The 19,210-nt window shown below is 46.2% G+C and overlaps 1 protein-coding gene across 1 annotated transcript in view; it reads left to right on the top strand.

The window, feature by feature from the left end:
• Positions 1 to 19,210, top strand: part of LOC147716691 (chymotrypsinogen 2-like) — a 70,429-nt gene that overhangs the window by 43,245 nt on the left and 7,974 nt on the right. The window contains exon 4 of the mRNA XM_086923646.1: positions 12,164 to 12,242. Within this exon, the coding sequence (XP_086779772.1) occupies positions 12,164 to 12,242 (79 nt within the window). The remainder of the gene's footprint in view (positions 1 to 12,163; positions 12,243 to 19,210) is intronic.

Below are 19,210 nucleotides of genomic sequence, written 5' to 3'. Positions count from 1 at the left end.
TGCCATGTGATAGACATACATGCCCTTAGGGCATTTATATGTGCCACATGGCACACAAGCACTAATCAGGGGTGCAACAGGGTGTCAAAGTGCCACCCTGCCACCCTTGACCATTTTACAATTTTACTGAATCGGTATTTACCGATTCGGTAATTGACATTCATTCCTATGGGCCTGGAGGCCCATAGAGATGAATGGCAATTACCGAATCGGTAAATACCGATTCGGTAATTACCGAATATTACCGATTCGGTAAAAAATACCGAATCATTACCTACATATAATTTACAGATTCTAAAATACTGAATCGGTAAAATTCGGCATTTTAGAATCGGTAAAAAAGATTTACCTACAACAAGCCATAAATGATCAAATTTAAATATTTTGACTCCATTTGATGCCAACAGCACAATCATATTAAATGTTGATACTAGTTGTTATGGATTAGGGGCACATCTTAAAGGGGGCGTGGAGCATCTCGTGGCCTTTGCTTCTAAATCTTTGAGTCTTACTGAACACAATTATGCAACCAATGAGCATGACGCATTAGCAGATGCATGTGGATCTGAGTATTTCTGTACGTATACAAGGGGAGTAGAATTGACATTAAATACTGACCAAAGACATTTACTTATGGTTTTACAATTGGGGGGTGTGGGTTTGCTGAACGAGGCTCTGCTAGATTGGCTAGATTTGTTTTTCGTATAATAAAAGTTTGATACGTAGCAAAGTACGCAGTTGGATGGAAAGATATATGCAAGCGGATTGCTTTTCTAGGTTGCCCTAAGGGATGTGGACATTGCGAACCAAGCAAGTATGATGAAACACAATGTGTAATTGCCAATGTTGAGGACACATTAGAAGGAGAGAGAAATGCCATTTCACGTGAGAAGTGGGAAAAAGTGTCCACAAAGGGTGAAAAGAGAAGCAGATGTAGTTGCTCCAAGGCACAGCTTCGTGAAACTGCAAATTGAAGTAAGCCTAGGTGCTACAAAATAACTGAATTATGAGGGGGAGTATGCGCTCCCAGACGGAGTGAAAAGAAAACAAGTATAGGTGACCAGACATGGACGCAGATGTACAGTAATGGATAGAAAGCTGTGCGGTATGTAAAGAAAGAAAGAAATGTTTGAAAGCTGGTGGTGAGGCAATGGGCCCCTTAAATAATAATTAAGGTCTATGGGCTAAAGTGTGTATAGACTTCAGAAGCTCCATGGATTATTCGTGCGAGTTTGTATTTTCAAGATGGTTATCAGTTGAATTTGTCAGCAACTGAGAATGTTACCAAAGTGATCATGGGAGTATTCTTGAAAGCGGAATACCTCGGAATCACTGTGAAAGATATTGGTACTTAATTTACACCCATACTGATGCAAGCTTTTTTAAAAGGTATGTGATTAAACATCCTTGCATATCCCTATATGATCCCTAAAGTAATGGGATAGTTGAGAGGGCCAAAGAACTGGACAAAGGTAGCATTAAAATTGTGGTGAAAGGCAGGAAAGTAGTAAGACATGCTGTCAAAATGGTGTGGGCGTACAACACAACTGTGAATGGCATCACGGGTGTTTTACCATTTGTGAGGATGAGAGCTAGAGAACCCAAAAGCAGGCTGACCCAAACTGGTTAAAACAATGTAAAACCCAAAGTGTACTGTATGAGGGCATGAAGGGAAAGAGAATTTCGGAAGATGACAACATCAAATTCAAAATGGGAAGAAAGAGCAATGGTGCACTTTCAAGTCCTATTGAAGTGAAAAGTGTGCATAACCGCCATGTTGTTTTAAAGACTAGTCAAAGGTGAAATTAAATAAGAGTTGTCTTGTACTGCAAAAAAGAAAAAAAAGAGTAGAAAAAGTGTGGAAAATCGGTGGAAAGGAAGAGAAAGTGGGGGATATTCACAAGGACTCAACTCCGAATTATCCCCACCGTAACGCAACAAATGTGGAGCTAGTTGTAACACCCCATTCACAAGCTGGTGCAGTATTTCTGCAATAACTGTCCAAAGGTTTTCTCTACGGTGGACCCCCACCAACTAACCCTAATGAGATGCAGAGTAGGCGTTCCCGTGCAAAAGCACACAAAAAAACCACAACTCCACTTTCATAACGAACTGCCAGATCCGCGATGTCAAACAAAAACAGGCGATAAGCCGCAGTAGCAGCAGGGAGTCAACCCCTGCTCATTGCTGGTGTAAAGCAGGATGACTACCAGCAGCATGAGCCCAGCCAAGAGCCACACCAGAAGACCCACATATGCCATGGAGACAATGGTCATGCTACGCGGATACCCATGAGGGCCACAACACCCACCACAAGCACCCCAGGCCTGCCACCACACCCAGTACCCGTCCAGCCCCCACACCCCACCGGAACACCACAGAAGCAGCATACACAAAGACAGCGGGCCCACCTGAAACGCACCTGCCATCAACATTCATGCAACTCACGACACTGCCAATGGGCAGGCAGCACATCTACATCCAACATGACACACAACATGCCAACCGACCAGACATGACAACATGACACCATAGCGAATCCAGCCTTGCCATACCCCACCGGGCATTTTCTAGAAATTGTACAGCACATAACACTGTTATATATTACATGAAATGCAATGTTTTGGTTTTGTGAATGTGAATGAAATATAATTCATTGAAATATGATGTGGTAATACACAGATGTGAAAAAAAGATAAAAAGCACTCAAAAATAAATAGAAGCAATTGAGAAAACAGAAAGCCTATTATTTGTTGAAAAAAATACAACTAGTTCAGGTGCATAGCACCAAGTGGATAGTGCACGGTTCCTTGGGCCAACATACCCAACACAACTAGCCAAATCCCAGCGACGGCATGGCACCACGGACAATAGCAGGATGTGAGGAGGGGCATGGAGCAGGCATGTGCGAAAGCGGCAAATGACCCAGGAATGTGAACCAACCCAATGACAGGTGTGGCAAGGAGGTGCCGGGCAGACCACAGAGTGCAAACCATGGAAATGGCCATGTGGAGCTCAAGTGCTGGTGCATGGAATGTAGTGGCCAGTAGACGCTACCATGGCCTCACAGACTGTGGGGCTGAACGCGGAACTGTTGCACGTTACGTCCCCCCCTGCATGCACGTACGTAGTGGGTTGGACTTGCATGCGCCAGGTCTGCATAGGAGTGTGAACAAAAAGCCCTCGCACTTGGACTTGGTTCTCATTCGGAATGGACCACGCGTCAACCAGAGCGGTGCCTCTCAGCCCACCACGAGTCCTGCCCTGAGTGCGGCGGGGCCTGCGTCCCTGAGCGCCTGCTGCACCCCGGGCTGCCAGTCCCCAGACCCGCCATGCCTGCCCCAGTGCACCAACGAGGCACCACTCACCTGCCTACACAGGCGTGTGCCAAACAGGGCCCACCACGTGCCGGTGCAAGCTCCAAGCACCAGTTCCGCGACCTCTGCTGTGGCCCAGTAGATCCCACATGTGGAACTGTGTCCTGAGTCCTGAATGGCAGGACCCCAAGTCAGTGACTGCGGCCACAGCACCAGACCCCCTTCGATCGGTGAGGCAAAATTCCATATGGCAGGCCGGCCACACAAGGTGCCACTAACCCTGTTCAAGGCTAGCCGGCCACACGAGGTGCCACTAACCTTGTGCAATGCCAGCCAGCCACACGAGGTGCCACTAACCCTCTTCAACACTAGCCGGCCACATCAGATGCCACTAACCCTGTTCAATGCCAGACGGACACACGAGGTGCCATTAACCCTTTTCAATGCCAGCCAGCCACATGAGGTGCCACTAACCCTGTTTAATGCCAGCCAACCACACGAGGTGCCACTAACCCTGTTCAACGCCAGCTGGCCACACGAGGTGCCAATAACGCTGTTCAATGCCAGCTGGCCACACAAGGTGCCAATAACCCTGTTCAATGCCAGCTGGCCACACGTGGATGAGGGCCCAGGCCTCACCAGTGAATACACGGAGAGGAGTAAGAGGAAGATTTGGTTTAGACCGGACTAAAGCGGGATCAGAGTCACGGAGGTGTTTGAACACTTACAAGGACTGACCTGGTGCCATCAGCCCTGTTCACCGCAAGTCACTGTCCCGTGGCGATGTGCCTGGTCTGGCTGCAGTGCATCCGGGCCACTGACTCTGTGCTGGTCACGTCCGGGACCCTTCTTCTGATATATTGGATGACCTCTGTGATGGTGGTCTTGGACTCATCAACGCCATGTGTCTGTGGCCCTGCGCTGACCGCTGCGTCAGGCCAACACTGCTGTACAGTAGGTCACACATGTGGAACTGTGTCTTGGGTAAGATGTGGAGGAGTCCACATCCTTGGACAGGCCTCTTTGCAGGTGGCATCCCCAACAGCACTGGTGCCACTAACTCTGTGCGCAATGAGTCATGGGCACTTTCTGGTTGTACCTTGGTGGCTTGTGATTCCATGGCCTGGTGGTTGCCTGCATCTTCCATATGCTGGACTCGACTTGGTGTTCGACATGTGTCTGTTCCATGCATCCCCACCATTGTGACTGTTTCACCGTGGTCCTGCACTCTGCATCATGCTCTGGGGGTACTCCTTCCACTGTCCACCTAAACACCCCAGGACAAGCCCCATTCACATCTATGAGAACCTTCTCTGCACTCGTGACCCTGCCCCAGTGCCCCACAAGTCAGTGTCCCATGGCAGTAGGCCCGTGCAGGCTGCTGTGCATCCAGGGCCACTAACTCTGTGCAGCAGAAGTCATGGGGCCTTTATGATTGAATGGTTGTGCCCTTTGTGATGTACACTGTTGTTGATTTCTTACTGCACCAGGCAGCCCTTGCCTGCTGGTGTGCGCACATCCCACACACATCCAACACAGGTGTCACTCAGTATGTGTGCCTGCACGCACCCCCCTGCATGCACAAGCGGCGTGTGCTAGTCTGGGGTGCGTGAGGTCAGCGCAGGGGTGTGCAGAATCGGCAGGGAAGCAGGGCATGGCTCGGACCTGGCCTTGGGCAGGAAGTATGGTAAGTGTGTCTCTCTGCTGGGGTGTAGTCGCCCCCAGGGCCACAGTAGTTGATGTTGCAATGTAGCATGCACCAGGAGGGTGGGTCCGCACGTACGGGGACATGTAGTAGCGAAAAATCGCACGGGTCTTGACACATAAATGCCAAGTGTCTTGTGTATCAGCCCTGTGGATGCATGAGTCATTTGCCTGGGCTCAGTTGCAGCGCGTCCCAGCCAACCATGGACTGTACACCTGTGTCCGTCCTGTCCAGTCCATTGGCCTATGCTCACGTTGTACCACACCTTCAAAGGCCAGCATCACGGTGTTCCCAGGGTTGCAAACATCCCACCACACCCACGCCAGGGGGGAACATCATTTACGACGCGGATGTTACCCCGCATTACCGTTACAACGTGGATTTTAGAACGCAAGTCGTAACCACGACTTGCGCTGCAGGGCGCTAAAGGACAAGGAATAGTAGATTTACTATTCCAACATCTTCCCTACTGTACGTAGGCTGGTGTTGGAATAGTAAATTAAACTATTCCTAAGCCCGCACCCCTACAGCGCAAGTTGTGTTAACGACTTGCGTTGTAAAATACGCATTGTAACGGTACGCGTGGTAATACCACGCGTCGTAACAACGTACATCCACGCCAGGCCCTATCCATCTCCTGTATGCATGCAGATGGTGAAGTTACTGTACGGATGAAAGGTCCTTTGTGTGAAGTATCAGGCAGTAGCACATCTGCAGCTCCGAGCAAGAACTGGCATGTGGCCAGCACCCCCTGACAGATACAATGGCATTTGCTTGTGACTCTCACACTACGCACTGCCTGAACTGAGACCAACGTGTACACATGTCAAACGAAGTAGCCCTTGATCGTAGTTGGCGTGCGGGAAATGGCCTTCAAATGTACTGCCACCCCACCCCAGGCCTGCACCCATTGCACACAGACACTGCTCATTGCACCGGGCTGTGCCATTTCATCCACAGGACTGGCGATGGGCAAGATAGTGCTGCTTCTAGCAGAGCCACTGACGCCATTGCAGACCATACTGAACACATGCTCGGACCCAGTCATGTGGACCTGTACCATGCATGTCTGCTGCATGTACTGGGAGCCTTCCCATTTGCCATCTTGTGAATCAGTTATCGGCTGAGGTTCCGCCTAGCGGACACACCTGCGTTCAGCCTCTGTTGCATTGTGGCTCATGCATATTCAAGTGGTCCATGGATGTCTGCCTCTCCAACATAACGGTAGCTGACCTGGATTATGCCATGTGTATGCGCCCCCTGTTGGTCCATGACCAGGAGTGTCACCGTGGTGCCCATTTGTTGCATGTATGGATGTTTGGCATGCCTGCTGGACACTGGACCTGGGAGATTGCACGAGTCCTCGTGTGCAGTGTGCATATTGTGCCACTAACCGATTGGGCTTTGGTGCACATTGGGGCCAGTGGTTGGACTCAGCACATCTGTCTGGGTCAGCTGATGCATTACGTTGATGACATGTCAGATGTGGTGGACCACAAGCGCTCATTGGAGATGTTGGCTTACGCAGCTGCAGTTGCGTTCATGGACGAGTGACAAGGTATCCGTTGCCACAACTGGATGTGACCCATTGCACGTGTCCCAACTCCTGTTTGCATGTTGGGAATCTGGTCACATGTCCCAAGATGACAGTGGACATGGCTGCTTTTTCCTGGACTCATTATCCATGCACGGACAACAGAAACGGGTTGGCACAATCTTGTGTTGGTGATGGACTACCCCGAGGTGGACTTGGGTGCTGTCCTCTGTTCCTCAGTCGGACATACTGCTGCATTGGTCTGCATATTGTGGTACTTCTCTTGGCTATATTGACACGCACTTGTTGATAAAGTTTCCGCACTTTCACTTGTCTCCAACTGTGTTGTGTCTTGATTTTTATGCCAATGTGTGTGTCACGGACTCCCTGGCTCCCTGTCATATGTGCATTGCTACCCCATCAAGACTGTGGGTTTGTACTTGTGCATTGTCATGTCCGTGTGTCCTGCTTAGCCAGATGCATGTGGCTGTTTACCGGCACCAGGCGGGTGCATTTGTGTCCTTTGTTCTGTTGTGCAAATGTTGGTGTTTGTGCCACATTGTGTTCGAGGTTGTGGTGCTGTGCTTCCTATGTGTGTGTGCTGCATTGTGTGTGAGATGTCCCTTCAACTCTGATTTGGTTCACCTTTCTCCCCTTCAGGCAGTGTGGTTTCCACTTTTGTGCTTGTTCTGTGGTGTGATATTGACGGATTGTGTGACTTGTACTCTTGGTTGGTGTTGTTCCTCTTGGGCATGCTTTGTCTGCAGTGGTGCTGAGATTAACTGGCATGTGTGCCAATGTGCCTATCTCCCCCAGGTCCTTGCTGGTTCCTCTCCCTGTTGCTGTTGTGTCTGTTTTGGTCAGTTTCTGGTCCCCGGTCCTGCCACAGTCTCCAGACTGATGTGGTCGACACCATGCCATCCAGCTCCTGGTTGTTGCTGGCTTGGGTTGCCGCCATTGTGCTTGGCTGTTGTTTTTTATTTGGATTGTCTCTTTTTTTCAGGCTTTTGCTTTGCTTATTCCTGCCTGCCTTGTGTGTTGCAGGCCTGGTGGTGCTTATCCCTGCTTTCTTTATCGCGAGTGGGCTCTTTGCAAATTTGTTTGTGTTGTTGTTTGTGTTTTTATCTCCGTCGAGGTGGTTGTATTGCAGACATTGGCCGTGGTTTAGGAAGTCTATCGCATGCTACCGCCTTGTTGTGAATTCCACGTTGACACAGGGTTATTGTCCCGTGATAGGCTGCGATGTGTAAAGGTGCGTTAGCATGTTTTGGTGATGTTTAGCACAAGGTATTGTGAATATAACCCAATGACTGAAATGCTTGTAGTGGTCACTTGTTAATGGATGACTCACAGATGGTTAACCCAGAAAGCATTGGGCTCAGTGGTCGAGCACTTGCACATAGAGTGAATGGGACAGCAGGAGGAGACTGAGTATTATGACACTGCAAAGAGTAGCGAAGGTGGTTGTTAGCTCACCTGGTGAAGGCCAGAGACCATCGCACACCCATTATTTTTTATGACTTTTTTTATGAGTAGCTCAACTATTGCCTTTCGTGTCTGGATTAACTTTGATTCTCATACATGTATTTTTATGATTATTTGTCATTGTTAAAAAGAGGAGATGAGGTATAAGGTGCATTTTATTCCTTTCAACTAGATAGATTTATATATTTTTTAACCACAACATATTTCCACTTCATGGACATTTAACTTGTAACTCAGATCAAAGGAAAATAGAGTAATACTCCTTTATGTTAACCCACTTGTTTAAACAAAATATTATTTATTTTGTAAACCATGAAATCAATTGGTATTGTTGTAAAGAAAGGAGCTATGATATATTTTGCTTGGGGAGTTCTCCTCTATGCTCCTGAAGTTGTGGCATCACTGTTGTCATGCGGTCACAGTAACCAGAGGTCTCCATGAGGTCACTGGGTTCCATGGTGGTTGGGTGACAGTTGCAGAGAGCAGGTGAGGGAGCTCCTGTCGTGATGTCGGTGGGATATTAAACATCAAATAAACAAAATTGGCCAGGCTTCAGTGTTTAATTCACATATCTTCTCAATTATTTTCTCGATAAAGGAGGGTCCATATAGAGGCAGGGACAAAAGGCACTCAAAGAGTAAAAAGTCTCACATTTGCTCTAAGTAACTTGTCACTCTATCACAGGATACCGTCTGATGCAGTTCTAAAAAGGGGAGGGGTTTAGTAAAGCACATTCTAGACGTAGTTGCAATGGCTGAGATGAGCAGCAGGAGGTCTGGTAAGATGGGCAAAGCCCAGTACAAGAAGGGATACCGATGAAGGTGGTGGGACTGGAGCGAGGTCACCCCGCGATGAATAAACAAGGAATGACATGGGTCTAACAGCACTGGCATCAGAGTGACAGCAGGGATAAACTAACTTTGCACTCCCAGGTGAGCTCAGTGGTTTCCTCTTCTTTCCTATTTCTCCGCACCATTCGCAAGGTATCCCGCTTTTTCTCTTTCCCCGCCCTTAAACTCATTGTACTGGCTATAGTTATATCTCGATTAGACTATGGCAACGCCCTATACTGTGGTATGCCCGCCTACAATATTCGACGGCTACTGCTGGTGCAGAACCAGGCCGCTCGCTTAGTCTACAATTTGGCAAAATCCCATCATGTCACCCCACTTTTAAAATCCTTGCACTGGCTCCCCATTCGCGAACGCTCCCAGTTTAAAATGGGCTGCATTACTTTTCAGGCTCTGTCAGGATCTGCCCCTGCCTTTATCTCTTCTGAGATTAAAACCTATGCCCCCGCAAGGGAACTGCGTTCCTCTTCTCAACACCTGTTGACTGTTCCCCGGTTTCGGCGAAAAAAATGGGGAGGCTCTAAGTTCTCCACAATCGCCCCCACTTTTTGGAATTCTCTTCCGCCCCACCTCAGATCCCTCACCCAATACTCTCTGTTTCGAAAGGCATTAAAAACCTTTCTTTTTTCACAGGCTTTCCCTCAATAACTCCTCTTTCTGCCCCCTGGTCTCCCCTGCTAATTGAGGTTCAGTGAACCATAGCGCCATGAAACCGTCAGGTGTACGTGCGCTTTAGAAATGATTTAAATTCAAATTCAAAGAGTGGGGGGACTTTGTAGTGTGTAAGTTGAAAAGCCAGGTTAAGGAGTGTGCATGCCACATGCCAGCATGGGCATGGACTTGCGTTGTGGTGAGAGAGTAAGGGCCGGGCCTGGAAGTTGGGGGTGAAATAATTCAGGACAGAGCGTAACTCAGGAGTTGCTTAGTGGCGTGGTGTTGCTTGAAGGGTAGGGCCTTGATCTCTTTTCAGGAGAGAAGGAGGAATTCTGCTTGGTGGACTTTAAGTGGGGTGGAATTAGCAGGCAATTGCACTGAACAAAAGAGAAGCCTTGCTGTTTTGCCTTCTTGTTCCCACGCTGACTGGGCTTTGGCCTGGTGATGCTACTGCTGCATGTCCTGTGAAGCCATCCAGATGTCTTTGTGTTCGATGCCGGGTAGTGTGGGGTGCAGGTCTTTGAGTGTTGCAGTTATCCCATTGAACTCGGCAGACATTTGATGAGATGCGCCATAGCATTAAAAGCACTCTTCAGGGGAGTCAGGCAGATCTCAGCTATAACAGCCACTCGGTGCTGTTTTCTTCTAAAAGAAACAAGACCAGCTGATGGGCATTTGTCCTAAACTCATACTTTGAGAGAACTGGGCACATTCTGTAGAGCAGGGCAGCTAATCAAGCAGTGGGATTTTCCAGATTGTTTTTTGCTTCACTGCACCTCTTTGATCTTGGCCAACATCTGCTTCACGGGCTCATCCAAAGATCTACTTATTCGGTGTATTGGTTGCAAGCTCATCTATCTCACCCTTACCCCTTCTAGGCGGGCATCGCTCATTGGACTGTGGACAAGGTTGGTTACACCATTATTGAAAAACACTCAGCATCCCCTCACTTCAGCTGTGCCTGCAGGGGCTCAACCTTCAACCCAGAAAGCGAATCCAAACTTGGTTATCTGTACCATTCACATCAGTTCCGTTATGGGGCACTGCAAAATTAATAGGAAGTAATGTATTCCTGCTTAACAAGATGAAATGTACATTATAATGTAGAATTAACACTGATACCTGTAAGTAGAAATGTGCAGGATAAAGATGTTTGTGTGTTAGACTAAAACGTAGAAGTGTGTGATGAAGAGGGTTCCAACACCCACCTTAACGGAACTGATGTGAATGGTACAGATAACCAAGTTTGGATTCGCTTCTACGTTTGAATTCCCCTGAAGAAGGGTCGGACATGACCCGAAATGCATTGGGAAATGTTACATTTTTCTGTTTATTGAATTGATTCATGTGGAACGATATATCACAAAACAATTTGATTGCTAAGTTGAATTTCGTTTCTACGACTATATGCATCTAAATATTTTGCCTGTATGTGTATATATAATGGTTAACAAAAAAAGATTAACTTTTGCAAAGCAATGTGACTTTATCATTTTTTGATAACATTTGGGTAATTGTAATTTCGATTCATCATAAAAGTTTTTTGAAACCTTAGGGACTTTAGGGTGAGCTCCCGGTCAGACCTAGTCTATACTAAGCATCTACATAGCAGTTTCATACACAGTTGTGGGCTCAACTGACCACTGGGAAGCTCCCAACACAGACACAAACTTCTCAAACATAACTGAAACTTAGGAATAAAAAGGTGTGCAGGTTAGACTCTTACATAGCACCCCATCTAATTGCCCCATAGAAGCCCCAAGGCTTGGCAGCAGAATCTTTTGGTACCTGCTATCTTTCCTGCCAAGCAAAATATCCTGCTAAAGGAGGAATCGGATATGTTACTTCAGCATAGTTGAATTAAGGCTGTTCTTGATTCCTAGACTCTTTAAAGTTAAGGTGCATTATGTATAAAGATGAAGTAGTTTAACTCTGCAAGTACCATGATGTAATTATCATTCTTTTGGCATGGCCTTAGCCAAGGACATTTGTTTTTAATAAAAGAAAAAAGTGCAATGTATATAATTACTTTCAGGGGAGTTCAGTCACTCTTCTTCATCCATTGGTCTGCTATAGTGTCATTTACATTTTGCTTCAACCAACCACAGCATATGGCATGAGGCACAGGGTCTTCCCACTCCAGCAATTTGTTTACCTATCTGTGAGTGACAGTGACACCATTTTGCTCGTGCATATCATGGATAAGAAGTCCCTTTGAGAACCACGTACTACTGGTGCAATGAATTTTTATTAACAAAAGCATGCTTTTAGACAAACTTTTGTTCATAAAAAGCATTGCTTTGCAAGAAACCTATTTAAAAACAAAATAAAAATTGGTAAGGCCAAATGGTCAGCAGCCAGCGCTAGACCGCTTGGCTTTGCCAATGCTTGTTTTAAATTGTGATGGATATGACTACATTAGTGTTTCATAAGGTCCTTGACATATACCTATGTACATCAACAACTAAAATTGAGCTTACAAAATTGGCACCCCTTGTTTTTGTCACAATATGAGTTTCCACTGCCCAGAGAATGTTTCTCTCAATTTGGAAACCAGTTACATTTTAAGCTCTGAGTGTTCTCATGTCTGATTTTAAAAACTTTTTTCCTTTATCAGGACAGCGCATCAAGTGGTTCTTGGAGAACATGACTTTGAAAATGTCATAGAAGTCATAAAAACTGTACCTATAGTTCAGGTGAGAACATTTAGAAAACTGATTGAAGTTCATTGTGTCTGATGGGTGTGATTGGCTGGAACAAGTAGACAATAATGTAAATTCACATGTATATAAGGACTTAGATAATCTTTTGTACACAAAAGTACCCTATGCCCACTTGCATGCATGACATCCGGGACAATGTAAAACAGTGCAAGTTGAGTTTTTCACCTTTTGAAACTAAACTCTATTATATTCATCCCGATACAGGAGGATCCTTGCGTCAGTCAAAACTGGCACATTGTCTTTGTTTTTTGCCACATTGCTGTTGTTGAGTCAGTTTTATGCTTAACTACAGCAATGCACCACTTTTGAAACGAATGCTTTGCAGCATCCTTCACACGGATATTTCAAATTTCTGACGCATCCCTGGGACCTTGTACCATAGAGCCCTATATGTAAATACGGCGCATCCATGACGTCATAATGATTTTTCATGCAGGCAAGAAATGCCTTGCTGCCTTAGCGCAGCAATGTGTAATTTCTCGTAAATATGCCCCCAGTGTGTGGTATAGCATTTTATAGCATATTTGTACTGCTTTTGTAGTACTGCACAATGTACTACAAAATACAGTTTGTGAATAGCCTCCAAGCCCATCAATTTGATGGAAACAGGTAAGTTACACGTTTGGAGTAAATTTACACTCATATTTTGTGAATAGCAAAAAAGTAGTAAACTTACTTAAAAGTGTAAACAACTTTTGTGAACCAGACTCAATATATTTGAGATTCCACACAAAAAAATAAAAAAATTAAAACTTCTAAGTATAATGGAACAAGAAGAAGAAATGACACAGACAGCAGACCCGACTCAGGGCTCCCAGGCCCCATTACCAAGCCAAGAATGCACATGGAGGGTGTCACTACCCCAAACACCCTCACATGAAACTACACCCCTGCATGTCCCATGTGTGCCTGGTAGTTCTCTATGGGAGCTCATGACTACGATCAGGTACAACTCAGCATGTAGCCCATGACCTGGGGTCACTTATTTTAAATGCATTTTCACTGCACACATCCTTCTTCGTCTCTGCTATCAGAAGCCCTGATGGTGGAATTATCAAATACGTACATGTAGGCAGGGTTACAAGTTTCAAGTCCTTGCCTTTTACAAATCATTTTATCAAATGAATGACTGCCGTATGTTTGAAGCCTGAGTTGCAAATGGAGGTGGGCATCCCAGCAAATTGATAGGGCCAGTGGAGCAAGAGCCGATCGAGGAATCTGGCTTGGTCCTAAGAGTTTATGCCTGAGCCACGTCATGAAAATATTTGGCATGTATGTCTTGCAAGACACATAATGTAAAAATATGATACCTCTGCTTTAAAATTCAAAAGATTGTGTTTTTATAACATGCACAAGTGTTTCAGTTTAGAACATCAGACTATGTCACTGCCTGGACAGACATTTTTTAAAAGTGATAGTTTTGTAAACATGGAATTAGAAAAATTATTGGCTCACCTCACAATGACAATGTCATTGATAAACAAGAGGCAAGTCATCAGTCAAGTAAACCCTAAAAGTGGCCTAGATTCTTATTGTATATAGAGCAACATTATAGTCTATTAAATCATCAGAACAAGTGCTTGTACAGCTCATATCGTGACCTCAAGTATTTAAAATGCTCCCAAATGTGATAATACAGTAAACAGAGGCTCTGGGAAATCAAATGTTTTCCTAGGATCACATAACTTGGAAATTCAGGGAAGCAAGTATTGATTCCAGGTTATCTGGTTTTACATTTTGAAATTCCGCCACCAGATGTATATTTCTGTCTCTCGCCTGGTTCACATCAAAGGTCACTGTTTTGTCTTTTTTTCTTGGGCGACGACAAAAAACCCAACTCAGGGCCCCCTGACCCAACGAATAGGCCAAGGATGCATTTACTCGGGCGGGTGACACCCCCAAGCATCCTCCCTGAAGTAACACCCGAGGTTCTTAAAGGGGCTTCCGAATCTTACCAGCATAGCAGCCTCGTGGCTAGTAGCAGCCAATCTGTCCTGAAGACTCACACTAGCATTCTTCCAAACCTTTCAAGGAAAAGAAACACATTTCCTCTGAAACAACCAGTTTCAAAGCAGAATGACAATGCTAGGCTACAGTCAACTCAATGGCGGTCAGCATGGATGGGACAGAGTTCGGTCCATAGCACTTCAGTAGTGCTGACACCGAGTCAGTCACAAGCCAGTTAGAGAGGCAAGGATATTACTGGATGTCTGGCAAACCTGCAGGATGGACAGAGACTGCTGCATCACACACATGACAGCACAGAATAATGTCACATGGCAGGTCACTGAGGCTGTTGCAGAGTCAGTCCCATGCTATATTAGTGAACTGGGAAAGAGACAATCACATGTTAGATCTCTGGGGCTAGGGCAGAAGCCATTTGACAGAAGCCATGGACCGAGCATGTCTCAAGAGAAACAAGTAAGGCTGGCTTAAAGCTAGTCACATGTCAGATCAATTGGACTGGGAAGAGTCTATCATGTTGCAGGAAGTCAGGACGGGAGTAGAGCCAGTCATGAGAGGTCAGTCATCTTCATTCTCCTGTCTCCAATTTCTTTACGCAATGCGTACTCGTAATATTCCAATCTTATCAGTGCACAATGGTCTCTGAATCTTACGTACCTGGCAACTATAAGAGTGTGATTGTATTCCAATTGTATCATGCCACAGCCCATAGATTTACAAATATGTAAGGATCACTGATGGAGGCTGCATTCCCCGAGAGAGAGACCATGGATTGGGATTGATCAAGCTAAGGGCTGGCATTAAGCAACATCCCATAAACTAAGCCAGGACATTTACTGTTGAGATAAACAACTGAACGGTACAGCACTCTTGAAAGTACTACTCGTTGCGCCAAGAGTTTAGGATGCACAGTTCTAAATAAGAGCAATCTGTAGATACATGATAAAGAAAATGCACAGTAGTTAGCACTTCTAAATCTGTGGCTCAAATGAAAGGTCATCCATGTTTTCAAGGCTTTCAGCCAATGTGAAATCGAACCAATATCACCAGATCCATTGTTGAAAAAATCAACAGAATCTTTGTATCATCAGCATCTATCTGATACCAGGGTCGATGCACAGAAATAATATAAGACTTGTGTAGACTGTGTGGAAACTAGCTGAAACAGCTGTTACCATTAGCTGAAGCCATTTGTTTCTGGCAGCCATTTTAGTTAGCCATGTGCTAGCCATGTGCTTTCTCCCTCTTCACTATTGCCTTCCCTTGTATTCTGCTTAAGTCATCAGTTACAGTTAACTCCTTCAGTACTGAGCCAGAGCACTGCACATGCTCAGAAAGGCCTAGCTGGTAGAATGCACCTGCTCTTAGAATAACTGTCAGGCTATTTTAACAGATGTCAGCAACTCTGTTACTCCTCCTACTTTGTTGACTAAGTATTTTCTGTTAGTCCTTATATGTGTAATAACTATTTGTGTGCAAACTTGTACTGCCTCTTTTTGAGTCTTCATGCTAACTCAGCAATAAACTGGCTATAAAAGGCCCTTGGTTTCTGTATTCCTTAGACTGTCTCATACAGTGGCCTGAGGGTACCGTATCGACGCAGTCTCCCTCATGTGAGGGTAGTAAACGCATTCTTTTGATATTACAGCTTCCTTGCCAATCTCTTCTTTGTTGGTTTAAGGACCAGGTGCATCAGTGAACCCCTTAAAAGGTTTTTTCTTTATACAACTGAACCACTTAGATCTGTTGATGTTGATGGGTAAAACATCAATGTATCCTATCTATGGCTCTGCCTATACCCTCACCGCCTGGTCCAAATGTAGAAGAAGAAGCTCAAGGTCAAGAACTCCAACAGGATCCAGGCTGTAGGCTGGACCTTATCAAAAGCTCAATAATTTGCTCTTCCATATCTAAAACTTCAGTTTCCTTCCGTTTAAATACTGGAATCCAGATTGAAAAAAACAAGGAAAACACACTCTTTTAAAAAAATATCTGGACCTGTGCTTTATCAATTGTTTTAATTGTCTTTGCCTGGACCTGGAGTGGAAAGTTTCAAATTTGTAGCTGCAAAGGGTCGCTAATGGATTTCTTAATTTAATGGAGTGAAGTCTGCTTGTCTCAGAGACTCGTATAATGCCCTTTCTCCAAGGATGCATTAATTAGCTTCGGAAACCCATCTGACAACGCACTATCTTCTTTAAATGCCACGCTGAGAAAATACCCCTTATGATGGATGCCTTAACTAGCAAAGGGTAGCACCGACAGGTTACTTGACAACACATCAATATTTTTTTAAACCAGTGACGCTAGGACAACAACTGCTTTTCTTTACATAGCTACAAACAAGCAACATTGTCATTACATCCATTGGCAAAGCTTGTTCAAAATGCTAACATTCGGAATAAAAGAGACTGTAGGCACAGATACATATATGGTACATTCAAAAGTATCAGATTCAGTACAGCAACAGTTGTTGCTAAAATAATGTCGCTTAAAATTTCACAACAAACAGAAATGCTTGTTAGTTTTTTATTAATTTGTCACCGTTCTTTAGCCCACTCTGCCACTCCAGTTCAGACATGGCTATATGCAAATCAGTCTGACCATGTGCCTCATGTGAACAGTCCAGCCCGAACTGCCAAGCCATGACTTCCATGGACCGGAAACAAGCTTCCGAGGACCGGTTTCTGGCATTCCAGCCGTCTTCAGCCCGGCTTGCTTGAATCCAGTGGCAAAGTGAGCAAGGGACTCACGTCTGAGCATATCCTGCCACACTTATGGCGGCCAAAAGCGGTACAAAAGGGGGTGGTAATGGACGGAGCATCTGAACCAATCAAACACTCACACCCAGTCAAAAGATCTGGGTTTAATCCAACACCGTTCTTTAGCCCACTCTGCCACCCCAGTTCAGACATGGCTATATGCAAATCAGTCTAACCCTGTGCCTCATGGGAACAGTCCAGCCCGAACTGCAAAGCCATGCCTTCCCTGGACCGGAAACAAGCTTCCGAGGACCGGTTTCTGGCATTCCAGCCGTCTTCAGCCCGGCTTGCTTGAATCCAGTGGCAAAGTGAGCAAGAGACTCACGTCTGAGCATACCCTGCCACACTTATGTCGGCCAAAAGCGGTACAAAAGGGGGTGGTAATGGACGGAGCATCTGAACCAATCAAACACTCACACCCAGTCAAAAGATCTGGGTTTAATCCATCACCGTTCTTTAGCCCACTCTGCCACCCCAGTTCAGACATGGCTATATGCACATCAGTCTGACCCTGTGCCTCATGGGAACAGTCCAGCACGAACTGCCAAGCCATGCCTTCCATGGGCCAGAAACAAGCTTCCGAGGACCGGTTTCTGGCATTCTAGCCGTCTTCAGCCCGGCTTGCTTGAATCCAGTGGCAAAGTGAGCAAGAGACTCACGTCTGAGCATACCCTGCCACACTTATGGCAGCCAAAAGCGGTACAAAAGGGGGTGGAAATGGACGGAGCATCTGAACCAATCAAACACTCACACCCAGTCAAAAGATCTGAGTTTAATCCATCACTGTTCTTTAGCCCACTCTGCCACCCCAGTTCAGACATGGCTGTATGCAAATAAGTCTGACCCTGTGCCTCATGGGAACAGTCCAGCCCGAACTGCCAAGCCATGCCTTCCCTGGACCGGAAACAAGCTTCCGAGGAGCGGTTTCTGGCATTCCAGCCGTCTTCAGCCCTGCTTGCTTGAATCCAGTGGCAAAGTGAGCAAGGGACTCATGTCTGAGCATACCCTGCCACACTTATGGTGGCCAAAAGCGGTACAAAAGGGGGTGGTAATGGACGGAGCATCTGAACCAATCAAACACTCACACCCAGTCAAAAGATCTGGGTTTAATCCATCACCATTCTTTAGCCCACTCTGCCACACCAGTTCAGACATGGCTATATGCAAATCAGTCTGGCCCTGTGCCTCATGGGAACAGTCCAGCCCAAACTGCCAAACCATGCCTTCCCTGGACCGGAAACTAGCTTCCGAGGACCGGTTTCTGGCATTCCAGCCGTCTTCAGCCCGGCTTGCTTGAATCCAGTGGCAAAGTGAGCAAGGGACTCACGTCTGAGCATACCCTGCCACACTTATGTTGGCCAAAAGCGGTACAAAAGGGGGTGGTAATAGACGGAGCATCTGAACCAATCAAACACTCACACCCAGTCAAAAGATCTGGGTTTAATCCATCACCATTCTTTAGCCCACTCTGCCACACCAGTTCAGACATGGCTATATGCAAATCAGTCTGGCCCTGTGCCTCATGGGAACAGTCCAGCCCGAACTGCCAAGCCATGCCTTCCCAGGACCGGAAACAAGCTTCGGATGACTGATTTCTGGCATTCCATCCGTCTTCAGCCCGGCTCGCTTGAATCCAGTGGCAATGTGAGCAAGGGACTCACATCTGAGCATACCCTGCCACGCTTATGGCGGCCAAAAGCGGTACAAAAGGGGGTGGTAATGGACGGAGCATCTGAACCAATCGGACACTCACACCCAGTCAAAAGATCTGGGTTTAATCCATCACCGTTCTTTAGCCCACTCTGCCACCCCAGTTCATACATGGCTATATGCAAATCAGTCTGACCCTGTGCCTCATGGGAACAGTCGAACCCGAACTGCCAAGCCATTGCTTCCCTGGACAGGAAACAAGCTTCCGAGGACCGGTTTCTGGCATTCCAGCCGTCTTCAGCCCGGCTTGCTTGAATCCAGTGGCAAAGTGAGCAAGGGACTCACGTCTGAGCATACCCTGCCACACTTATGGCAGCCAAAAGCGGTACAAAAGGGGATGGAAATGGACGGAGCATCTGAACCAATCAAACACTCACACCCAGTCAAAAGATCTGAGTTTAATCCATCACTGTTCTTTAGCCCACTCTGCCACCCCAGTTCAGACATGGCTGTATGCAAATAAGTCTGACCCTGTGCCTCATGGGAACAGTCCAGCCGGAACTG

Source organism: Lissotriton vulgaris, chromosome 5 (assembly GCF_964263255.1).
Source record: "Lissotriton vulgaris chromosome 5, aLisVul1.2, whole genome shotgun sequence".
NCBI lineage: Eukaryota > Metazoa > Chordata > Amphibia > Caudata > Salamandridae > Lissotriton > Lissotriton vulgaris.
The sequence above is the reverse complement of the archived record's forward strand: the minus strand, read 5'-3'. Positions and strand labels throughout refer to the sequence as shown.